At 39.8% G+C, this 26,065-nt stretch overlaps 1 protein-coding gene, 1 non-coding gene and 1 pseudogene across 4 annotated transcripts; all 3 read left to right on the top strand.

Annotated features, from left to right (window-relative positions):
* The first annotated feature begins 346 nt into the window (after positions 1–346).
* On the top strand, positions 347–24,463 carry BPNT1 (3'(2'), 5'-bisphosphate nucleotidase 1). 3 transcript variants are annotated; one of them, XM_061160060.1, is made up of 11 exons: positions 349–504; positions 3,055–3,181; positions 6,453–6,580; positions 9,750–9,854; positions 10,551–10,658; positions 12,078–12,126; positions 13,661–13,752; positions 14,752–14,796; positions 18,045–18,242; positions 21,912–22,017; positions 23,824–24,463. In XM_061160060.1, the coding sequence occupies exons 3-11, from the start codon at positions 6,461–6,463 to the stop codon at positions 23,970–23,972; spliced, it is 972 nt and encodes a 323-aa protein (XP_061016043.1). In that variant the 5' UTR covers positions 349–504; positions 3,055–3,181; positions 6,453–6,460; the 3' UTR covers positions 23,973–24,463. The 3 variants fall into 3 exon arrangements, with proteins under 3 accessions (XP_061016042.1, XP_061016044.1, XP_061016043.1); XM_061160059.1 differs by lacking the exon at positions 3,055–3,181 and having other exon boundaries at positions 347–504; XM_061160061.1 differs by lacking the exons at positions 3,055–3,181; positions 14,752–14,796 and having other exon boundaries at positions 347–504.
* Positions 2,777–2,883, top strand: LOC133069793 (U6 spliceosomal RNA). Its single transcript, XR_009696006.1, has one exon. It is a non-coding gene; the product is annotated as a U6 spliceosomal RNA (small nuclear RNA).
* LOC133069024 (large ribosomal subunit protein eL6-like) lies at positions 20,657–21,624 on the top strand (annotated as a pseudogene).
* Positions 24,464–26,065: the final 1,602 nt, after the last annotated feature.

Here is a 26,065-nt window from a genome sequence, read left to right as displayed (position 1 = left end):
TAAGCGCTAATAACACACTTCTGCATAAAATTTTGTTTAGGGGAGCAAAGGTGGAGGGTGTCCAGGACCCCCAAGGGTTGGAGGTTAAGCAGCCGGCCCGCCGCCGCAGGGCGGTATCAATAACCCGACGAATATCTTAAGGATGAACCGTGCGCACAAAGTGGACTGGAGAACACTTGAAGCCAGAATGATTCCTGAGTATTAATACACCTTTCGTTTTGACTTCAGGACACTGGCCCCTACGTAGAGCTTGAAGAAAACCCGGCAAGTGGAGTTTTCCCGCAGGTGGGAGTCAGAGCCGGCGACGGCCCAGTAGCTGTTCTGCGCCTGCGCCGAATTACCCGCATGCTCAGTAGCTGAGGTAGGTTTGCTCTGCATCTCCTGGTGACCTATCCCAGGACGGTGAGCGCTGTACGGGACGCTGCCCGGGACCCGGTACCTGATAAAGCTTTTTTGGTTGCCCCTGAAGGGTGTTTCGTCTGACTTGGTCCCAGTCTTGTCACCGTAAGTAATTTTCTCCCCTTCGGGTCAGCACAAGGGCCTTAGGCAGATCGGAGTAGTTTATTCGTCCTCTTAACTCCACCCCTCTGCACAAATACGAAGAGATTCAAGGGATTTTTGTAAAAAATAATAATAATAATAAAAATTACGTCAGCCAGGGTGCCTCTCCAGATACTTCAACTTCGGACCTAGATTCTTGAGTGTCAGTATTTTGATTTTTTATCCATGCTATTATTTTCATGCCCCTGGGTCTTTTTATGGCTCTATATTGTTGAAATAACAAGGCACACCTGGACGGTGTTTAGTACACTTAAATGTAGGGACTGTCTTACGCCTAAAATTAAATTTCGTTAAATTAGCAGACGTTCTTCCTACTGTCTTTTCTGGTTGTAGACTTCCTTAATATGCTTGGATTCCCTGAAAATGTAGTTGTTAGTTTAAAAGGTGTGTATATTTTACTGCTCATAAGATTTTCAAAAAAGAGGTTTCACCACTTTATATAGTTGGTAATAATGATCAGGAGGATTTTCCCTCACACTGTAGCCAACACTGGCCAAATTTTCTTACCTATGCCTGTCTTACAAATGAACAATCATTTCTCATTGGTTTAGATTGCATTTCTTTCATAATCAGTGAAGTTGTGGGTTCCCTGGTGGCTCAGATGGTGAAGAATCTGCCTGCAGTGCAAGAGACTTGGGTTTGTCCCTGAGTGGGGAAGATCCCCCGGAGGAGGAAATGGCAACCCAATCCAGTATTCTTGCCTGGAAATCCCGTGGATAGAGGAGACTGGTGGGTTACAGCCCATGGGGTCACAGAGAGTTGAACATGACTGAGTGACTAACACTTGAACATGTCACGATTTAATGGCTTTTACTTTTATTTTTCTAAGAATTGCCTATTATTGGTGTCATTTACCCAATTTTATTGGATTATTCATCTTTTGCATATTGATATATGTAAGCCCTTTAACAAAAATTAGCTCATTTGTCTAGTATGTAATACAAAATTTTTTCTCATCCTGTCACTCATCTGTTTGTTTATGGTATTTTGGTTATATAAATGTTTTAATTTTTATGCAGATTTATCAATTTATTCTGTAATGGATTCTTGGTTTTAGTCATGTTTAAAAGTCCTTTTCCAAATTTATAAAACATTTCACTCCTGTTTTATTCTTATACTTTTATGTTTTCATTGTTTACTCAGAATCATGCTTTGGTCTGGAATATACAGTGTTATAAAGAGTACAAAAAGATTCCAACTTTTTTTTTTAGATGATTAGTAATTAACGATGTTTTGCACAATTAACTTTCCTCCATGATTTAAATTACAACCTTTAGTGTATTTGGATCTAACTCTGGAATTTGATGTCATTAATTTGTCTCTCAAATTCTGCCCAGGACTAAAGTTTTAATTACTATAATTTTATATCATATCCTATTTTGATAACTGGTAAGGAGAGTATCTCTGCCCATTGCTTTTTTTTTTTTTTAGAATTTGCTCTGTTACAGTCAGGTTCCAAAAGAGAAATAACCTTAGTATTTTGATTTGATTGGGAATTCATCACCTGTTTTAAGTTCCTAATCCTCATATGTTCACCACATTTATACTGAATTCAAGATGCCTCTCCCAGGCTATGAGAAGAAATGGATCATTTGATTTCTGTTATCTTTGTCCTTCTGAACAAGCCCTGTTGGCACTATAAAGATTTCTTAAATGATAGGAGGTTAGGTTGATTGCCTTAAATGTCAAACAATTTTTTTACCTGCTCTAAGCCTCAAGCCCAGAATGTTGTGAAAAACAGCCTGAACTGTGTGTGATTCATGGTCATACTGGTTATCACTCTATCCTCAGGCAAAATAATGTCACAGAAGCTATAGGAATTTTTTGCCCTTAATGCTGTCCTGATGTCTCTGCAGGACAGTCAGTGATGAGAACAGTCATCGTAATAATGGTTAGCCAGCACCACTTAGTGTTTATCTTGTGCCTGGACTGATTTAATATTTATAATGACTCTATGTTACAATCTTATTGTTAGTTCCATATTACCTCTTGAGGCACAGAGAATTTGAAGTGGCTTTCTGAAGGTCACAGAGCTAATGTGTGCCAGAGCTGGGACTTGAACACAGGAGGCAGGCTCCAGTGCCTGTCTTTAACCCTTGTTGTTGTGTTGTTTAGTCACTAAGTCTTCTTTGACTCTTTGTGACCCCATGGACCACAACACGCCAGGCTTCCCTGTCCATCACCAACTCCCGGAGCTTGTTTAAACTCATATCTGGTGCTCGCTTCGGCAGCACATATACTGAAGTTGGAACGATACAGAGAAGATTAGCATGGCCCCTGCGCAAGGATGACACGCAAATTCGTGAAGCGTTAAAAAATAAATAAATAAATAAACTCATATCTGTTGAGTCAGTGATACCATCCAGCCATCTCATCCTCTGTCACCCCCTTCTTCTCCTGCTCTCAATCTTTCCCAGTATCAGGGCCTCTAATCCCTGTACTGTTTTTGAATGAGCTTTCAGAGAGACATGCTCACAAAAGATAGTGTTTTAGGACCCAGAAGGTGCAAAACTGGTAGAGAAGGAAGTACAGTGGATGTAATCTGAGCTGCGGTAAGGAAGTGAAGAACTTGCAGAAGGAGCTTTTCGCCTTGCTTTGGCTACACCTTTGCCATCAACAGGTAATTCTCACTTGGGGTGTGGGAGGGGACTTATCCTATCCATAATAGGAAGGTGTTTTTACACAAAGAGCCAAAACTCTGTTCATTTATTTAAAAAATACTTAAGAAAATTACTAGGGCTTGGGGATAGCCTAATATTTTATCAGTAGTTCAGTTTGGATCAAAGACGTACTTCAGAGAAAATAGTAGAAATATTCTCTCCTTTGCTAACTGAAAGTAATTTGCAAGATCTCTTTATAAATCATGGTGCTTTACATCCTGATTTTTTTACATTCTTATAAAACTGATATTTGTTTTTTTTTTTTTTTTCCTGGTATTTGTTTTAAAGGGTGATTCATAAGTATGGTGCACATTTTCTGAGGAATGTAGTAAGAAGACAAAGCCTAAAGCTGTTCTTTAGAAAGAAAATACTGTGGCCTTGGCAAGCAGAAAAGGAAGTGGTTTTAGTCATATATGAAGTTTGCCAAGGCTGGGATGGTTACTGAACTGGTTCAAAGGTAAATGATATCTGTGAAAAGTTAGAACACTATACAGTGTGGGAAAATGATCTGCCTTTCACAGATGGCATTATATAAAACATGGGGACTGAAAGAGCTCACCAGCACATTAAAATATCCTCAGTGGTTAAGACACCTGGGGAGTAGAGATCAGCTACCTGAAGACTACTTTTTCCAGCACAGAAAAAATCAGTTCCATGGCTGGTCATGGATATAAGCGAGCAGAGATAGATCAACAAAGTGTTTGCTAAGTCATTTCTCCTGTTTTCTTTCTGAATTATTGCTGAAGTATTAATAGTAATCATTGTAAAGAGTTTTTCCACATTAGTGCTCAGTATGCCAAGAAAATGAATCTAACCTGATTATAATGTAATAAGATTTAGATACGTAGAAACCCATTTTGTTTTTATCTTAGTTCCAGACAATTTCTATGTGTTCAGATATGTAGAAACCCATTTTATTTTTATCTTAGTTCCATACTGATCCCAGTATGATATTCATTACATCAATTTCAGTTGTCTTCCTCCTGAGGGATTTCAACTGTTTCACGTGTTTATTGTCTCCATTATGTTCATAATCCCCGTGAACAGAATGTGAATGATAGAAAAAAAGATGTCAAGAGGTTAAAAAGTGCATCGTATTAAATATGCAGCCAGAAATTGGTGGAAAAAATGATGGCTATTGCTGAATTGAGGTTAATAATGTCCTTTCTGTTCTGTGTTGTGTTCCCTTGTTGCATTGAAATCATGGTGACTTGATTTGGTCAGAAGTGGGAGAGTTTTTTGTCACAGGTTGGTTCTCTCAGGCCCAAAATACAAGGATTGAGCACAAGAGGTTTATTAGGGAGTGTTCTCAGGATTCGTCATGGGAAGTGTGAAGGAGCTAGGAATGAGCCGGTGGGCAGTGGGGGTGGGAAGTTGGACTGTGATGCAGCCCCAGCTAAGGCTCAACCCACCCAGTGGGCATTTAGAAGCTAGGATGGCCCATTGGAATTGGGGCAGCAGCCCAGTTGGAGTGAGCCGTGGCCTTTATGTCTGCCTGTTGACCAGTTTCAGGTGAAATGACCCTTCTCAGATAAATTTCCCAAAGAAAGGTGGCAGATAAAGGCCATCTGTTGACAGCCCTTTCAGCAAATGGGGAAGTAAGTGATTTAACCTCAAAGGGGACATGAGTGGTGTATTTCAGCATCAAAACCGTCAATAAGAATGTACAGAAGAATGTGTATGTATAACTGAATCACTTTGCTCTACAGCAGAAATTAATACAATGTTGTCAATCAACTATACTTTAATTTTTAGAAGTCAGTAAGATTGCAGGATTTGAATCTGTATTTTCAAAGAGGAATATATTTGATCCTGGTGGTGGTGGTTTAGTCGCTAAGTTGTGTCCGACTCTTGTGACCCCATGGACTATAGCCCGTCAGGCTCCTCTGTCCATGGGAATCTCCAGGCAAGAATACTGAAATGGGTTGCCATTTCCTTCTCCAGAGGATCTTCTCAACCCAGGGATAGAACCCTGATCTCCTGCATTGCAGGCAGGCAGATTCTTTACCGACTAAGCTACAAGGGAAGTCCCATACTTGATCCTAAAGACTGTTTTTCCATATTTTTTGTTGGGCCAGGGGCTACATGACACTCCTCACTTTCCCAAATGATTGGTCTTCACTCCTATGACCATGCTGTTTGTTCTGTTTGGCTGCTGGTAAAGTGTTAGTTGCTCAGTCGTGTCTGACTCTTTTCGATCCCGTGGACTGTAGCCCACGAAGTTCCTCTGTCCATGGAATTTTCCAGGCAAGGATACTGGAGTGGATTGCCATTCCCTTCTCCAGGGGATTTTCCCTACCCAGGGATTGAACCCGGATCTCTTGCATTGCGGGCAGATTGTTTACCATCCTAGTCACCAGGGAAGCCCCTGGTGAGAATGATGGTAAATAACCAGTGGGTGAAATTGTATTTAATGTCTGAAGGAATAGTCATTGGGTTTCAGAAACTAAATGTAATCACATGCAATCCCTCCCCTCTTTAACTATTAATACTTCCCACATAAGGGCTTCCCGGGTGGCACAGTAGTAAAGAATCCGCCTGTCAATGCAGGAGATGCAGGAGACTTGAGTTCTGTTCCTGCGTCGAGAAGATTCCTGGTAGGAAATGGCAACTCACTCCAGTATTCTTGCGTGGAAAATTTCATGAACAGAGAAGCCTGACGGGCTACAGTCCAGGGGGTCGCAAAGAGTTGGATACGACTAAACACACACACACACACACACACACACACACTTCCCACGTACACACACACACACACTTCCCACATACACACACATCCCTTATGCTTTTCATCCCTCTCTTGGCATTACCTGTTTTATAGACATTAGGTTACAGTATCTCACCCACAGACCAAGAAAATATTAGCTCTCATTAGGGCACATAGTATATTTTTAGCCCCTAAACCACCTTTCAATATACAGCATTTGCACATTACACACATCATACATCAAACATTTCACATGCTCATAGGCCTGAACCAGTTACCTCTATGCCTCAAAAATGTCCTACCTGCTGAGAAAAAGAATCCTGCTGGATTTATTGGGAGAGCTGATGCTGAAATGGAGCCTTTTCCCAAGTCTCTTTCAGTAGATGTTTATTAGAGAATCTACACAGTTAACTGAAGCAGTCCCAAGGAAGAGCTCAGTATCTATGTGTTGAATTGAATTCAGGTAAATGAAACCAGCAGCTGGTTTTGAAAGTAACAGAACATTTGTCTTGATTTCCCTTCAGGGCCCATCATGGCATCCAGTCCCACTGTGTTGATGCGGTTGGTGGCTTCAGCATATTCTATTGCTCAAAAGGCAGGGACGATAGTCAGGCGTGTTATTGCCGAAGGAGACCTGGGCATCATTGAGAAGGTACTGAAAGTCTCATCTCGTTTCATATGAACTTCATTATTGTTCATTGAGGTTTAGGTAAAATGATGTATTAATCTAGACACACTAATAGTTGAAGTAGTCAGTGGCTTCCTTATGGAGATTGCAAGACCCTTAGTTCAAATGGGTTCCATTTCTGCTCTGAAAAGGACTCCAGACTTCCTACATCCAAAGCTTTTATTTGTATGACTGGGTCTTCTGACCACTGTCCAGCTCCAGAGCACTGGAACCAAGCTTCATATCCTGAAATAATCTACTTCAGGCAGAGTCGTGCTGTCCTTAGTGAACTTGACATGTTTGGTCAAATCTGACATTTAAACAAATATCCCTTATATTCAAGGCTTTAGATTTTTTTTTTTTTCTTCATGGAAAAGAAGCCTAAAGCAAAGCTTTTCTTTCCAGTATGATAACTAAAAACTTGGGCAAATTATCAGAAAAATAGTTGAGAGTGGTAGTTGATTCTTAAAAGAAGTCTCACCCTGCATGTGTTCTAGTTTAAAACATAATTTCTTCCACAGGACTTGTTATTTCACATTACAAATTTGACTTTTTGTCATAATCTTTAATAAATATTGTAGTTTTACCAAAGTGGGAAAATTTTAGGATATTATAAACATTTTGATGGTTTGAAATAGAGATGTAGTTTAAACACTCCTTTATGATAAGTCAAGCATCTACTTAAGGCTACTTGTATAAAAAAATAAGGACCTATGTACAAGTAAAAAAAAAAAAACTTAGAAATGAGTTCCTGTGAACTAATTATAAGATTTTTAGCATAACTGCTTTTAAAAATTAAGACTAAAAATCACAAGAACAAATGAAGTAAATCTTATTTTTTTTTTTTGATAGATTTATGGGCTTAATAGTATAGGAAAGAGATATATAGGGTATTTTGATCTTGAAGTCAAAATTGATTTTGAATCAACCTTTTAAAAAAATGTTATGGTCCCTCATTTTCCATTTTCAGAAAGTACTCAAGTTTTTTATAATATATGAATGACATCTTCCATCCCTTATCCTGAACCTTGGTTGATATACTCATAACTCTGAACAATGTCAATGTTACCCCCCAATTTTTTTCATTATTCACTTTCAACCTGGATAAGGGTCACTGGTGACAGATCAGAGGATTCTGCTCTTAACTGTCTTTCTCTCTTTAGCCATTAACTTAAATACAGTATAAAAAATTTATTGAATGCATCTTTCCCGAAGTGGTGTTGAAGAGGAGGCTAAAAAAAAGGATGCTGATCAAATTTGTCAATAAAAATGAAGCTGGGAGGGCTAGTTAATGTATTGGATCACAGAATAAGTATTCAAAATAGTTGTTAGCTATGAGAAAGATGGGCCAAATTCAACAAGATATTACAATAGGAATAATTATAGAGTCCCATATTCTATGTTCAAGTACTTAGGAGTGAGTCTGATTCAAATTTGTTTGAAAAAGAAGTTTTAGTTGATCACATACATGCTCAATGACAGATTAACAGTGTAAAACAGCTACTTTAGAAGGCTACTGATCAAAAAAAAAAAAGAAGGCTACTGATCTTGCTATCTTTTCTTTGTTATCGTTTTCTCTATTATGAAACATAGGAAGTGGAAAAAATTGGCAAAAAGTACAAAATCATCTATCAGTCCACTACTGCCAATATTTTAGATCATATCTTTGCATATTTTTCCCTTAATATCACTTACTTTGTTTAAAGTGATTATATTAGATGGGCCACTTTGTAGTGCATAGCTAAAGAGTAGTGGAAATACAGTGTTCAAGTTAGAAAAAGAGCTAATAGGGATTTCCTTGGTGATACAGAGGCCAGGACTCTGCACTTCCAATGCAGGGGGCACAGGTTTGATCCTTGGTCGAGGAACTAGTTACCATATGCTGCAGCTAAGGGTTAGCTTGCCATAGCTAAAAGAATTTACATGCTGCAACAAAGATCAAAGATCCTACATGCTGCAGCTAAGACCTGGCACAGCCAAATAAATAAAAACGTATTTTTTAAAAAAGAAAGAAAAGAAAAAAGATAATCACTTCACTGTCCTCTCTACTGGTCAGATACTCTTAGTACTTTATATCCACTTGTTGACACCTCATTTTAAAAGAGACAGGACAAAATCAGATTTGTCACAGAAAATATCCAGAATGGTGAGGTCTGGCACTGTGTCAGTAGAAAGAGCAGGAAATGTCTTACCTAGCAAGTATTTGGGATAGCTTTCCTCATAGGGTTGAATGACTGTCATTGTGTCTTTTCCTCTGAAGCAGTGGTCTCTAAACTTGACTGCTAAGTGAGTAATCTTCAATTTCAACAAACCTTTCTAGTAGCTTCATTCCACAGTTGTTTACAGAGCACCTACTATGTGCCAGGCACAGTTCTGTAGGAAATAGAACAAAGTTCTCTGCCTTTGCAGCACTGCATTCTAGCAGAATTGTTCTTTGCATTGAGATAAGCAGCAAACTTCAGTGCAGCAGAAAAAAATTCGATTTTCACAGTCATTCCTTATCTCATTACAAAGTATTACAAATGTTCCTCCTGTTGAAGATAACCTGTAAATCCACCTAAACAGCCATGTATAAATTGTGACATATCCTAACTGGGTGAAAACAAGATAACAAAGTGGTCACTGTGTTTCATAAGTGTGATTTTATAACATGTGGATTGAGTTGAATGCCATAGGTGAATTAGGTAGTAAATATTACTGCTGTTCACTTTCATATTTTTTATAGTTTAAAAATAAGAATTTTGAATTAAGAAATAATCATTCTGAGGACCTCTTGAATTATTAGAATTAGGATTAGTGAGTGAAATTTATAGAAGAATCCATATCAGAAATACTGTTAACTGCCTTGAAAAATGTATAAATTTCCTGTCTGTTAACCTACTTGAGCAAAAGATTAATGTAGAGATCTGATAAAAGGAATTTGTGAGCTGGGGCAGAAAATGTTCCAAATAATTTAAAAGCTCATTTCCCAACTTTAGCCACTAGAAGTCCCATGAGGAAAACCAAGCCAAGAAACTGGCTGACTCATACGATGTTAAGCTCCATCAGTCTTAAAACAGACTGTAATTTAAATGGATATAGATAATCACATGAGACATCAAAGAACAACTTATTTTTTTACTAGTTCTGCTAAAATGTACTTTCTTTGTTCCAGACCTGTGCAACAGACCTGCAGACCAAGGCTGACCGATTAGTTCAAGCAAGCATATGTTCTTCATTGGCACGGAAGTTCCCCAAACTAACAATTATAGGGGAAGAGGTAAGACTTGTCAGGGATACCGTGGTTTTTTTTTTTTATCCCTGTTCACCGTATGGATTTGTAATTGTCACTTTTTATACACTACTTTTATGATTGCAAGCATTATATTTTTGTGTTTTAACATAAACATAACTGTGATGTTCCCTGGGCTTTCAGGAGATGTCTGCTTTTAATATTTTGGTCTATTTCTAGACCAGATATCTCAGTTCTTGACCACAGACAATATGGTTACGCTTGTGACATTCAGCATACAAAGTATAAGATGAGCAGAATTCTCCAACTTTGAAATAAAATGAGTTTTGTTGTCCCTATTTTTTTTTTTCATTTAACACTTACTTGCCTATTTATTCAAAGACTAACACTGTGAAGGTGAAGGAATTGACATCTCATATATTTGAGAGTAAGACATAGTTGATATCAGAGCCACTTGTATAGATAAGTGTATAATACTTAAACATTCTTTTGTTTTTAATCCTTGTTCAGGATAATGAAATTAGGACCCTTTGTAATCAACTTTGATGAGCCATATGTGATTTGTTTTTGCAGTTTTATTCAGTTAGCTTTAAAAGCTCCAAATAGAAATGGTAAACAGAAAGAACTAGTGAAACCTATGATGCTGTGTTACTTGTTGCTGAGACAGAGGGTATTCTGTAAGCAGGAAATAGCTTCGGTCATCACCAGTATTCCCTACTTTAGGATCTGCCTCCTGAAGACGTGGATCAAGAACTGATTGAAGATGGTCAGTGGGAGGAGATACTGAAGCAGCCGTGCCCATCACAGTACAGTGCTATCAAGGAGGAAGATGTATGACCCATACTGTTACTTACCTCTCTATTAATCTTCTGTTTTTGTTGTAGTAAAGGCAATAAAATCTGCCATCACAATAAAAAGTTGGTAGTTATAAAAAACAGGGCAACCAGGAACCTGAAATCTTTTAGAGCCAACATAGAAATGTCTGGCAACCATATGGGATGCCTCACCTGTTAATTTTGAGTTCATTGTCTCATTCTGTTGATTTCCTCTTCACTCTAAAACTGTTACTAAAAATATGTTTGGGGGAGTTCCCTGGTGGTCCAGTGGTTAGGGGCTCTGTGCTTTCACTGCCAGGGCCCAGGTTCAATCCCTGGTCGGGGAACTAAGATACCACAGGCTGCATGGTATGGCCAATAATAATAATGATGATGATGATGATAATACTTTTAGGGAGAAAATCTAACTTGTTATTTAGTAGATTTGATAGTAAAACTTTTTGTGGGTAATTGGAACTGGAAAGTGATCACTGGAACTGAAATGGATCACTGCCTTATATTTTTGGAAGGCCGTAAAAATTATCCCCCTTGCTTTTTATAGTTGCTTAAATTAAATCTGTGACTTCAAATAGCTATTATACTTCTTTAATTTTCACATTTTAGTTTATTTAACACACATTCATTGAGCACATACTATGAGTAAGGTGCTTTGTTCTGTGATATGGAGTATAGAAAGAAAATTCATGGTGTCTTCCATCAGAAATATGCCCTGATAAATTCACATCAAGTGTTGTAATTCTGGTGGTTCATGACTGCGTATCCTGAATCATATTAAAAGTCCTAAGAAGAGAGGATTTCTTGTCTATTCTATTTCAGTCTTATAAATGATTCATTTTTCTTGGCCATGTATACACTGTGTCCTTAAGATAGTCAAACTGAAAAAATCATTATTTTTCCTAAATCAGCATTTATATATAAAAATGAGTAGCATCCACACAGCACATTTTTTGGTGCCACTTTGAACTTTTCCTTGTATCACGATCTGGAGCTCAGGATGTTCATGGCAATGTGTTGTAGTTGTTTAGGTGACAATAAACTTTTACCAGTTCAGCATTTTATATTTTAAAAAATTTTATTGAAGTACAGTTGATTTATAGTGTTGTGTATCTTTTATTACAAAATACTTTTTTACTATTTTTCTTTGATTATTACAAAACTGATGACATTGGCTTAAGCCTCCCATAATTTCAGAAATGAAAAAGATAATTTTTAGTTCATCTATTTAAATCAAATTTTTTTTTAATTTCTGTTTTTTTTGGCTGCTCTGTGAGGCTAGCAGGATCTTAGTTCCCCAACCAGCAGTCGAACCTGGACCCATGGCATTGGAAATGAGGAGTCCTAACCACTGGACCATCAGGGAATTTCCACTTTTTTAAATTTTATATGCTTAATTTGGACACATCCTCTTTTTTAGCTTGTGGTCTGGGTTGATCCTCTGGATGGTACCAAGGAATATACCGAAGGTTAGTATCTCTTTTACATTTGTCTTTTGTATCTGTATTTGGCAGCAATAGGACTAGTATATGATGTCCAGTTCAAATACTAATCCCCCCAGTACTCCACCAGTCCCACAACCCGAAGGTCCCATACACAAGAATAACTGACATTAAACCAGTGTAACCAAAGAGACTGTACTGAACCCCCAACTTTATTAGGTAGAAAAACCAGAGCATTGCTATACCGCCTTGCTCTGCCATCATCCCGTGGTGCGCATGCCTCACTCCCCTCCTCTGAGAACTGCTGTCTCAGTTCACAGCATCCCCTCTAAAGATGGGTTTTGAAACATAGTGCAATATTTCTCCCTCCTGAAATTATCTAAAATGAGCAGGCTTAGAAAGCAGCAAATTAAAGTTGGCAACATTGAAGTGAAACAGACCAGGCTCAGAGCCAGAGTGGTAGATTTTAGGAGCACAACATAAGCTTAGATTCTTATTTTTGAAAGAAAGATTAGTGTAGGTTTTCTTGTATTGGTTCTCAGCTTCATGGCTTAAAAAAAGAAAATGTCTCATAAGCCCTAGAAAAAACTTTCTCAGTCCTTGGATGAGACACATCTACAAGTAAATTCCGTAGTGTGTATGTCCAGGAAAGGTCTCTATGATCCATTGAGAAATAGGAAAGCTCTAGACAGAATCCCAGGGACGGGGGAGCCTGGTGGGTTGCCGTCTATGGGGTCGCACAGAGTCGAAGTGACTTAGCAGCAGCAGCAGCAGACAGTTTAAGTGAGTATAAGAGCACCTAAACAACTGGTTCAGATCTCAGCCCCCACGTCCAGAAATTTTGATTCACTAGTTCTGCAAAGGAGCCTAAGAATCTGTATTGAAAAATTGAGCCAGTTATTCTAAGGCCATCTTTCCTGGTGGCTCAGATGGTAAAGAATCTGGCTGCAATGCGGGAGACCTGGGTTTGATCCCTGAGTCAGGAAGATCCCCTGGAAAAGGGAATGGCAACCCACTCCAGTATTCTTGCCTGGAGAATTCCATGGACAAAGGAGCCTGGAGGGCAATAGTCCATGGGGTCTCAGAATTGGACACGATTGAGTGACTAGCACTTTGTTTCACTTTCATTCTGATGCTGCTTGTTAGTTCATTGTCCCCACTGTGAGAAATCTTACTTTAAAGAGGCTTGAAATGCAAATCTAGATGGTGATCCTGGAATCGAGAGTGATGTAGCAGGCAGAAGTGAGTCAGATGGTGATAGAGGGCGATGCAGAGGAATCTAATGATGGCTCTGGAGTTATGGCTGATTTACTTAATTGGTTTACAGATTATTACTAATGAGACCGTGTGTATCAATCAATTAAGTGGCCATAGTTCCTGCTCCTGTCCCTGGTCAGCACTCTCTTATAATTTGTGTATTTTGCCAGAAGTAGGTTTAATCAAGGATGAATCACTGTAAATTCCATACCTGTTATTGCAAAAATAACTTGGGAGCCATTGATGTGCTGCTGTTGAGTCGTAATATGAATTATGTAATTGATATGAGTTTTCTTCTTTTTAGGTCTTCTTGACAATGTAACAGTTCTTATTGGAATTGCTTATGAAGGAAAAGCCATAGCAGGAGTTATTAACCAGCCGTATTATAACTACCAGGTATTACTCTTAAATGATCCCAAATATTTTTTCAGCTAAATAATTATGGTGTTCTATGATTCTTAATGCTATCTAATCTAGTGGTTTCTAGCTTGGTTGCACCTGCAGTCTGGGGGAACTTTTCAAAGTAAGGATTCCCAGATCACACCCCAGATGTACTGAGTCAGAACCTCTGGGGGTGATGATACCAGGAATGTGTATGTACTTATATATACAGACACACTGTATGTGTTGCATATATTTTTTTACATATGCCTTATGATTCAAATCATAAGCAAAAGTTTGGGAATTACTGATATGGTTCTTGATTAGCTTGGTCATTGAGACACCTGATTTACAGGTGGTGCTTGAAGCACATTGAAGAAATGAACCATTTCAACCAAGAAAAGAGACTAGCCATGTTGTTTTGCAGGTAATTCCACATAATGCCTAAATTATGGTCAGCATTAAATAAATATGCTCTTGCGCTGTTTCCTCTTATTTTGTCTCTCTAATCTGCTTTGACTTTCTACTATACTCTCAAGAAATTGTCTTTTTCTAGAATTGTTGTTCTTCTAGAACAAGAGGCTAATGTACTTCCAAATCAGGAATATTACCATTAGATCACACAAAATGTTAAAGGAAATTGTTAAAATAAAATACTTAAGGTATTTACATTAGTGTAACCTTGATCGATCTTTAGAGAAAAAAGTAACCAGAATGGGGACTATTACTTCTGAGTCTCCAAATTGAGTTAAGAGCAGGATTTCTACTTCTCAGATAACTTTGGGTTTTTCCTACCGTGTATATAACTTTTTTAGTTATAATAATGTGCTTCTTAAGAGTGTCATGTAAACTTTAAAGTGAGCTAATACTGTTACTTAAAAGAGTGGCATTTAATTCATAGATAATATTGCAATGCATGGCACCATTTTTCAAAAAAGTTTAAGTGCTTTGGAGTTACTAAAAATTTCCATCATTTCTTTCTGAGATTAGAATACTTGTATTCACTTTCCACAGAACAATGAAAATCAGAAGTTAAGGGAACCCAGGAATGACACCAAGGTGAGAAAAATAGCTAGGCTTTTGGCTCCACTGGTAGGTAGAAAGTGGTACCCCAGGCAGCCAGTGTCTATGCCATTTCCCAGCTCATTTTCCCTTGTTCTGCTTCTCTCCTTTGTTACCTGTTCTTTACCACCTCTCCTTCTGTACACTCTCTTTCTCTTTGCCTCTTCCTTCTCTCTTGTTTATGCCATAAAAGTTGTTGCAACAAGGAGAAAAGTTGCTCATCTTTGTTGGTAGTTTACAAGGCTGAATGTTCAACTTAAAACCTTCATCATTTATCAGGAGCTTCCTGTGTACTGCCAGACTCAAGGACCTACATGCATTATCTCATTCTGACATGCTCCATCATTCTTTAAGGACACCTTCATCCCCATTCAAAAGATGAGGACACTGAGACAAATCACTTTCCCTGGTTGGGCACTGGCAGATCTGGGATCTACACCACAGTCCACACTCTATACTGCTGTCTTAGTCACATAAAGGACTTCACAGTTCAGACTGTATTATTGCTGCTAACAGATACTGAAGCTGGGAAGCACTCAAATTAAAAGAGCATGGCAGAACCTACTGTGTAGGACAGGGAACTCTTCTCGGTGCTCTGCAATGACCTAAATGGGAAGGAAATCCAAAAGATCAGGGACACATGTGTATGTAGAGCTGATTCCCTTGCTGTATCGCAGAAACTAACACAGCGTTGTAAAGCAGCTATCCTCTGGTAAAAACTTTTAAAAAGAGAATTCTGAACAGGAAATAAAATTAAAAAAAAAAAAAAGAGCGTGGCACCGTGCGAAGAAACCCAGTCTGTCTGAACATCAGAGCTAGCTCATTAACCATGCTGAATCTTAGTTATTCATCAGTAAGATGAACGTGCTAGCCTTTATGACACCCAGACAGTTGGTGTGGGGACCTTGAATGGGAGAGACAGTGAGAGAGGCTGAGAGATCAGGAGCTCAGAGGGAGGCTAGCCCGGCTGCCTCGTGGGGTTTGCACTTACCTTGCCAGGGCGCCAAGAGTCCAGGGTCCCATCCTTTTTGCCTTCATGTTTATTTACACAGGGCATATGAGTTTTCTAGGGCCCAGAATACTCATGTATGTCCCCTTTTAAGTGTGCTTTCCTTTCTTTTTCAGAATGACTAGAGAGCTGAATAAGTAGGGTTTTTAAAAATATTTTTATGTATTATTTTTTTAATATTTTTAATTTTTTGGCCCCACAACATGTGGGATCTTAGTTCCCCAACCAGGGATCTCACCCACGCCCCCTGCATTGGAAGCATGGATCTTGACCACTGGACCGCCAGGGAGGGCCCCATGAATAGGTTTCTTGAGAGTATGAAGTTGGTCGCAGCAGTTGAGCTGAAGTGTAATGAGCACCCGGAGCCCATCAGTACTGTGAAAAGCCCAGCCTCTCCTACGGTGTAGACGCGAGAGCAAAGAGGAGAGGCAGGCGAGCATGCGCTGAGCCCCAGAGCCTGTTCTTTGGTTGTTCCTCTGTTGCGCATTTGCAGAGTGCTCTCAGCACTTTGGAGGCCAGCCTCCTCGCCTGTAAAGAACCGCCTCGCCAGTGACACGCCCCTCCCGCAGGCAGTCGGCCCATTTCCAGTGACTGATGATTGGACCGGTGTAAAGGCCTGGCATTTCATCCCAGTCTGGGATATGTTCTCCCCAGTGTGGTACGACCCTGAGGAGCCGTCCGGGGTCCAGAGCGCCCCCTGGGGTCGGCTGCAGCTGCGGTCGGATCTGCATCACAGCTGTTTCTCCCTCTGCCCACTCACACCACCTCCCCGCCTTTGCACAGTGTGGATGCCAAGGGCACTCCTTCATAAACACCGTTCTTAACTCAGAGCCCGCTTCCCCGGGAATCCAACCCTGCAACCCAAGCGTCTTTCACTATAATAGCACCCAGAGTTCTACCGTAGGGTAAATAAGATGGTGTGTGTGAAAGCATTTTGACAAGTGCGCTGAGGTAGATAGGCTAGTTCAGTGATGACAGATATTGGCTTTGAACACAGACGAGCCTCAGTTTGATTATCATCTCCCTAGAGTCCTTGGAGAAGGAAACGGCAACCCACTCCAGTATTCTTGTCTGGAAAATCCCATGGACAGAGGAGCCCGGTAGGCTACAGTCCATGGGGTTGCACAGAGTCTGACATGACTGAGTGACTTCACTATACTATATACTATAGAGTCCTTGGTCAGGTTACTGAATGATTCCAAAACTCCTTTTCCTCATCTGTAAAATAAGGATGATAATACCTGCTACATGGGACTGTTCTGAGGATTAAATGAGATAATACATGTAAAGCTCTTAGTATGGTGTCTGGTACATGTTTAGGTATTCAGTAGAAATACATGTCTGTATATCCACTGTATTGCTATAATGATATTTCGATAACTTTGTGTTAACCATTTTGGGCATCAGGTTTAGTTTCCTCGAAATACAGGTTATGTTTTTCTATGCAAAGTCTATCGTTATAATAATATGGTTGAAAATTCTTTGAGCTCTGCAAAGGAAAATACAGATTCTGGGATTACATTGTCATTGTCATTTTACCACCATAATTGTCAGTAAAGTTTTTTAACCCTGACCCCATTATCCATGGCCACTTTTCAGTATTAGCCTCTTCAGTCACTTTGTCTCTATAGCAGCCAAATATATTATCAACATTTCCTGTTCCCATAGTAATGTGATCCCTGTTGTTCCTTGGACAATGAAAAGTAATCAATACATGGTATTTCATTTCCTGGGAATTTATGTACCTTTTGCAAAACAGCTTTTTGCAAATACAATAATGAGTCTGTTGGATAACTCTAAGAGGACCAGGAATCAGTATGTGATATTGCCTTTCCTGAAACTCCAGGCAATAACCAGAAGTTTCTTTCCATACTTTTGAAGTCCAGTTATTATTATTATTATTATTATTATTATTATTATTTTTGGCTGTGCTGCATGTCTTGCAGGATCTCAGTTCCACAATCAGGTACAGAAACTGGACCACAGCAATGAAACCCAGATCCTAGCTACTAAGCCACGAGGGAACTCCCAATTATTAACCAAAACAACAATGAGAATAATCAGTTGATCCCTCTCAAGAAAATTTCTTTCTCAATGATACTGTTTTGTACTTTATAACATTACCATTTTTTTTTTTAATCATGCTGCTAATATAACTAAATGTTCTATTTACAATGAACCTTTTTCTGTAAGTGATGATAAACAAGCTTTGCTGTTGTTTCATCCATTTACACAGGCAGGACCAGATGCTGTGCTGGGGAGAACTATCTGGGGAGTTTTGGGTTTAGGTGCCTTCGGATTTCAGCTGAAAGAAGTGCCCGCCGGCAAACACATCATCACAACTACCCGGTCCCATAACAGCCAGTTGGTTACGGACTGTGTCACTGCTATGAACCCTGATGATGTGCTGAGAGTGGGAGGAGCAGGAAATAAGGTATGAAAATCTGTCCATCATCTCCTCTGAAATGCAACTGAATCACTGAAAGAAATAACTGAGCTTTTACAAAATGTGAAATCAGAGTTTGGGAGAAGAGAAGAAAGATCGTTATTTGCCATTTCAGCAACATTTGATTTTTTTTTTTTTTAATGTTGTGGTTCAAGTCTTTTTTAATCTAAGAGAGTTCAGTGATAATATACGTCATTTGCATAAGACCCCATGCCTGTTGCTGGTCCTTATTTTCCCAAGGACCCTCTTGGATTACTTCCTAGGTCTTCTGTAGACTCTAAGGATGGATGCCTCCCCCATTCATTCATCTAGGCCCGCATCCTGAGAACATAGTGAAGTGAAACACAGTTTGATCTCCATCCCTGATCTCCTCTCATCTGATTGCCCCTTGGTTATCATCATGATGACATCCTTCAGGCGCCTCAAATTCAGCATCCCCAGTTGGAGCACATCCTCTCTCTGCCTGCACCCAGATGTGTTCCACTCTCTACTTCCTGTCTGCTTAATGGCATCGCCATTTTCCTGAATGTTCTAGCCAGACACCTGAAAGTCATCATGTCCTCCTTCCTTCCTCACATCCTATCAATCTGATCCTACTTACACATCTTTTTAATTCTCCTCTAAAGTCTCATCCATCTCAACTGCCAGTGCCCTAGTTGAAACCTATCATCATCCCGCATCCAGACTTTCCAGCAGCTTCCAAAGTGGTTCCCTGTTCAAGGTCATGTCCTCACAGTGCCACTAGAGCGATGAAAACACGCAGCTTATCATGGCACTCCCCTGCACCACATCCCTGGGTGATTCCACTTCACAGCAGTTGAGAATGGGATGTAAATTACTCTATATCCTGACATCCAAATGCCCCCAAGGATGTGTATTTCCCACTTGTGTGTCTGGGGCAACAAATGATAAATATTTATTGAACTGAATGGAATTCATTTCTCCTCCCCTACCCTTTGGAAGGGGGCTTCCCTGGTGGCTCAGATGGTAAAGAATCCACCTGCAATGCGGGAGACCTGGGTTCAGTCCCTGGGTTGGGAAGATCCCCTGGAGGAAGACATGGCAACCCCTTCCAGTATTCTTGCCTGGAGAATCCCCACAGACAGAGGAGCGTGGTGGACTATAGTCCATGGGGTCGCAAAGAGTCAGACACGATGTGAGCGACTTTGTGAGTGACTGAGCACACACACCCTTTGGAAGCAATAATCAGCTATTTCTAGATTTTCCAAAAGCATTTGCTTCTAAGAGAGTGAAAATTGGAAGTAACAGTATTTTGAAAAAAATTTTAAACATCTTAAAGTAAAAATATATTCCTGGTATTCCCTGAAATATGATTTCTGTTTACTCCTACTTTTGTAACTATGAAACTCATTACCTCTTTTGTTCCCAAAGGGTACCATTCCCTGTTGGAGCAAAGTCCCCATCCTGCTCAACGCCCCCCACCTCTTTTTCTTCTGTGAAAAGACCTTGTTGGGCCGTTCTTAACTTTTTTGCGTCAAGGACTTCTTTGAAAATCTAACGAAAGTTACAGCTAGCCCCTCTTCTCTCAGAAAATATTCCTGGTATAGTTCTTGGCACATAATAAAGACTTGACACAGATAGCTTCAAAGAAAGAGAAAGCTTTTACTTAGAAGTCTAGAGCAAGGTTTAATGGTTTGAAGGTGTTCTTGAATACGGTAATCCTGAAAAGAATAGCTGGTTACCTTGTGTTCACTGAGGTTCTCCTCGTTCTCCTGGGCTGGTCTTTTCATCTCAGTATTGGCAGTCTGAATTTTACAGTACTAGTTATTTCACAGTGTAACCAAAAAATAAGCCAAGTGGATAATGAGGGGCTGATAGGAAGCTTCTGTTTAGAGTCAGAGTTTCTATTGGCAACCTTATTTTTGTATGAATATTACAGGTATTAGTAATACGAGTCTTTTAAAATTCACACTTTGGTAGCAGAAATAGTAACAGATATGATTCTAAAACATGGCTTCCCAGGAGGCTCAGTGGTAAAGAATCCACCAGCAATGCCGGAGACGCAGGAGGTGCAGGTCCGATTCTTGGGTTGAGAAGATCCCCTGGAGAAAGAAATGGCAACCCACTCCAGTATTCTTGCCTGGAGAATTTCATGTTCAGAGGAGCCCGGTGGGCTGCAGTCCATGGAGTCAAAAAGAGTCAGACATGACTGAGCATACACACACACGTGAATCCTAAACAAAGACTTAGGAAACTGCTTGTTGGATTAGTCAGCATCACACATCTGTTAGAACTTATCACAACTTATACATTACTGTGCTGGTTGATATTTCTGTCTTAATCTTTACACAATAATGGTCAAATTTTTACAAGATTAAAAAAACTTTACTTTTTCTATAACAAAATATATATTGCTTTCACAATAAAAAGAAAAACAAACAACATAAAAAAGGGAAAACTTGCTCTTTCCCATCTTGCAAGATGGCGGGTGAAAAGGCTGAGAAGCCAGATACTAAGGAGAAAAAACCTGAAGCCAAGAAGGCTGATGCTGTCAACAAGGCTAAAAAGGTGAAAGTGGTGAAGAAAGTTAAGAAGGGGAAGCCCCACTGCAGCCGAAACCCTGTCCTGGTCAGAGGAATTGGCAGATATTCCCGATCAGCCATGTACTCCAGAAAGGCCCTGTGCAAGAGAAAGTATTCAGCAGCTAAATCCAAGGTCGAAAAGAAAAAGAAGGTTAGGGTTCTTGCTACTGTCACAAAACCAGTTGGTGGCGACAAGAATGGTGGTACCCGGGTGGTCAAACTCCGCAAAATGCCTAGGTATTACCCTACTGAAGACGTGCCTCGGAAACTGTTGAGTCACGGCAAGAAACCGTTCAGTAAGCAGGAGGAAGCTGCCCGCCAGCATCACTCCTGGGACCATTCTGATCATCCTCACGGGGCGCCACAGAGGCAAGAGGGTCATTTTCCTGAAGCAGCTGGGCAGTGGCTTGCTACTTGTGACTGGGCCTCTATCCCTCAATCGAGTTCCTCTGCGTAGAACACACCAGAAATTTGTCATTGCCACCTCCGCCAAAATCGATATCAGTGGTGTGAAAATCCCAGAACATCTCACTGACACTTACTTCAAGAAGAAGAAGCTGCGTAAGCCGAGACACCAAGAGGGTGAGATCTTCGACACAGAGAGAGAGAAATACGAGATCACAGAGCAGCGCAAGGTTGATCAGAAAGCTGTGGACTCACAAATTCTGCGAAGAATCAAAGCTGTCCCTCAGCTCCAGGACTACCTCCGCTCTGTGTTTGCTCTCACAAATGGAATTTACCCTCACAAAGTAGTATTCTGAACTTCTTGCAAAGAACCTAATTAAATAACTTGTCCATTTCCAAAAAAAACATTTCCAAAAAAAAGGGAAAACTTTATTTTCCCAACTTGGAATATGAAGACGCTTCAGATATCCTCCTTATACTTATTTGACTACTTCCCCCCCCCCCCGCCCCCAGATCACTGTATAATTACACATGTACTCTGTATATTTCTTCATAATATTCATGTCATTTATACCTGCTGAAGGCTTTAACCTAAGTTGAGTCTGACTGAGGGATCGAAATGCTTGAGAAAAAAAAAACTAGCTGTTTCTCTTTAATGGTACCTCAGTCATTTCATGGCCAAGGGATTATTATGCTCTTAACCTTGCAGATAATTCAGCTGATTGAAGGCAAAGCCTCTGCTTATGTATTTGCAAGTCCTGGATGCAAGAAGTGGGACACCTGTGCTCCAGAAGTCATTTTACATGCTGTCGGAGGTTAGTCCATTTTATTTGGGGGAATTACAGGTTTTATACAGTTTTCATGTTATGCTCGGACATAATATTTCAGTAGTATTACTTGACCTAGAGTCTTAAAATGTAAATGATAGAAGGAAAGTTAGAGATTATACAGTCCAACCCCTGCATTTTATAGGTAAGAAAGTAGATTTCCAGCAAATTCATTCTTTAGTTAGTTTCTCCTTTGGACCTTGATCTGCACATAGTTAACGTAATGAAATCCTTATTAATTTATGGCTTTAATGCTTTTAGGGTTTTTTTCCCTTGACAAATAGAATTATTTATTGTGATTATCCTCACCTCAGTTAGTTTCTTCTAAGCCAATATTGGTAAATGTCTCAGGGCTAATGCTGAAGATTATAGACTTGGAATTTTTTTTCTGACTCCAAAAATACGACAGATACATACATAACAAGATGATTTTTCACATTCAGATAGACATCAGATCACATCTGTATTGGGGCAGGGGGTGCCACAATGCATGGCTTGTCGGATGTTAGTTCCCCAACCAGGAATTGAATCCGGCCACGGGCTTCCCTTGTGGCTTAGCTGGTAAAGAATCCACCTGCAGTGAGGGAGACCTGGGTTCGATCCCTGGGTCGGGAAGATCTCCTGGAGAAAGGAAAGGCTACTGACTCCAGGATACTGGCCTGGAGAATTCCATGGACTGTATAGTCCTTGGGGTCACAAAGAGTTGGACACAAATGAGCAACTTTCACTTTCACAGCAGTGGAAGCACAGAGTTCTAACCACTGGATTGCCAGGGAACTCCTGTGATCACATCGACTCTTAAACGCTTGATTTTCAGTCTGTCATTTCTCCTAGTACTTTATTGCATCAATGCCTCGTTAGCACATTACGTGACAGGGAAGTTAAACAGTCACGATCCATTTTCGTTCTCATTCAGACTTCCCTGGTGGTGCAGGGGTTAAGACTCCGCACTGCCAATGCAGGGACTGCAGGTCCAGTCCCTGGTTGGAAAACTCTGCTCACACGCCCTGCAGCCGAGCTGCCCACTGCAGTTACCGAGCCCGTGCCTGACTGCTGGAGAAGCCCGTGAGCTGCAGCGAAGACCCAGTGCAGCTAAAAACACATTTTAAAAGGGGGGAGGGGCTGGCAGGAGAAAATGCAAAAAACAAAAAAAAAACATTATATGAAACTGGAATATGACACAGTTATATTTTATGAGCATACTTCACTTAAACGCTTACCAAATAAAGTGTTACTCATAAATGGTAAAATGAAGAAAATACTTTAGAAAGCAGGAATTGTGGGTGATGGAATGTAATCAATAGGAAAATAATCACTCCAGAAAAAGAGAAATTAATTGATACCAAGAAATATAAATTGAAAAATTCCTGTTTTGTAAGCCAGATTTCTCTAGGGCGCAGAACCGGTTGTTACCTGAATCTCATTCTTGTCTTTCAGAGGAATGTAAAAAGTTTCCCTACTCCCATTGGACATCCCGGATGGTCCTGTGGTTAAAACTCTGCCCTTCCAATGCAGGGGTCATGGGTTCAATCCCTGGTTGGGGAAATAAGATCCCACATGCTGCACAGTAAGGCGAAAAAAAAAAAAAAATACTAAATTATTTTAATCAAGGAGGAAAAAATGACAGCCTTTAGTTAGTCTTAAATTGCAAGTGAAATTAACACTTAACCTTTGCAGTCCCTCCTCATCTTCCTTATTTTATCCAGCATTCATTGTATATTATTACATAGGGAAGCAAGAAACACTTAGATGATCTGATCAGTCACTGATGTTGTATTGATGTTTTTTCCACAGGCAAGTTAACCGATATCCATGGAAATGCCCTTCAGTATAACAAGGAGGTGAAGCACATGAACTCAGCCGGAGTTCTGGCCACACTGAGGAATTATGATTATTATGCAAGTCGAGTTCCCCAGTCTGTTAAAAATGCACTTGTTCCTTGAAGGGAAATCTCGTCAACTCAGCCAGGAGAAGGACTTGGTTCTCAAAAATAATACATTTTAAAACTACTTGAATGGAATTTGAGCTCCACTTTTACTTCATTGTTGATCACCAGTTTACATTTGATTACTTAGAAGTATAAAATAGAATTTTTAAATGTCTTGGTAAATCAATCACCCAGACCAATTTTGACATCTGGAAAATTTGCAAGGTCACTCTGTGTCACATTTCTTTTCCTCCTTTTACTTGGAGCATTGAAAGAAAAGTACATTTCCAATTGGCTGTCCTGATCCATTGTTGAATCAACATTCCTATTTTGTAAACCAGATTTCTCTAGGGCACAGAACCAGTGTTACCTGAATCTCATTCTTGTCTTTCAGTGTAATGTAAAAAGTTTCCCTACTCCCATCCTGATTACATTAAAATGTCATTGTATGTGTTGAAGAAACAGATTTTAGAGAAATGTCTCTTTATAATAAATTATTTACTTTTAGCTCTCTCTGTTATTCACCAGCTTTTTTTGTCTCGAGTACTTGAAAATGATATATTTTCTACTGTGGGCATTACTTTAATCTTATGACATCATAATGCAGCCTAACTGTGGAAAATTAGGTAATTGACCCTATTCCTTCCAAAGGGAGACATAATATATGCTATCAAAATTATTTGGACATTCTGCCTACGTTTTTATTTTTTAAGTCTCTGTCCCATGCTTTTTTTTTTTTTCTTCTTCTTTTTTTTTTTCTTTGCGATGCTATGGACCATAGCCCACCAGGCTCCTCTGTCCAAAGGATTCTCCAGGCAGGAATACTGGAGTGGGTTGCCATGCCCTTCTCCAGGGTGTCCCATGCTTTTAAATAAATTTTTCTGTTATTGGATTAAGCAATTGGTTTAAATTAATCATCCCCTAATCCACTACATGTCAAAATTACCTGGGAAGCTTTTCAGAAAATATGAATTCACAGCCCAGTGATTTTGATTCTTTGTTGTCATCCTGCATAATACTTTAATACAAGTGAAAATTTTACACTTAACTCTGTATTTCCAAAATAAGATCATTAACACATTTGAACAGGGTATGTCCATATGATGATAGTGATATTTGGCTTACCCTAACAGTTTTAACTGCATATTTCCAGTATTTCTTACAGAAACTAAATTTTTATTCACTGTATTTTCATTTTATATTTCACTGGAATATAGTTGATTTACAACATTGTATTAATTTCAGGTGTGCCACAAACCCATTCAACTATACATATACATGCATTGGACTTCTCTGGTGTCTCAAATGGTAAAAAATCTGTCTGCAATGCAGGAGACCTTGATCTGTGGGTTGGGAAGATCCCCTGGAGGAGGGAATGGCAACCCACTCCAGTATTCTTGCCTAGAGAATTCCATGGACAGAGGAGCTTGGCAAGCTACAGTCCTTGGGGTCCCAGAGTCAGACAAGACTGAGAGACTAACATGCACACACAGATACATAGATTCTTTTCCCATATAGGTTATTGCAGAGTTATTGCAGGCATAGAGCAGAGTTCCCTGCGCTATGGAGTAGGTCCTTGTTGGTTATCTATCTTATATATAGTACTATGTGTGTGTGTTAATTCCAAGATCCTAATTTGTAATATCCCTCCCACCCCATCAGTTCAGTCAAACTGAACTGAATATGTATCGAGTTGGTGATGCCATCCAACCATCTCATCCTCTGTTGCCCCCTTCTCCTCCTACCTTCAATCTTTCCCAGCATCAGGATCTTTTCCAGTGAGTCAGTTCTTTGCATCAGGTGGCCAAAGTATTGGAGCTTAAGCTTCAGCATTAGTCTTTCCAATGAATATTCAGGACTGATTTCCCTTAGGATTAACTGGTTTGATCTCCTTGCAGTCCAAGGGACTCTCAAGAGTCTTCTCCAACGCCACAGTTCAAAAGCATCAATTCTTCAGTGCTCAGCTTTCTTTATAGTCCAACTCTCACATCCATACATGACCACTGGAAACACCATAGGTTTGACTAGTCGGACCTTTGTTGGCAAAGTACTGCCTCTGCTTTTTAATATGCCGCCTAGGTTGGTCATAGCTTTTCTTCCAAGGAGCAA

This window comes from Dama dama, chromosome 14 (genome assembly GCF_033118175.1).
Source record: "Dama dama isolate Ldn47 chromosome 14, ASM3311817v1, whole genome shotgun sequence".
Lineage (NCBI taxonomy): Eukaryota > Metazoa > Chordata > Mammalia > Artiodactyla > Cervidae > Dama > Dama dama.
Note: the sequence above shows the minus strand (reverse complement) of the source record. Positions and strands in the feature narration are given on the sequence as shown.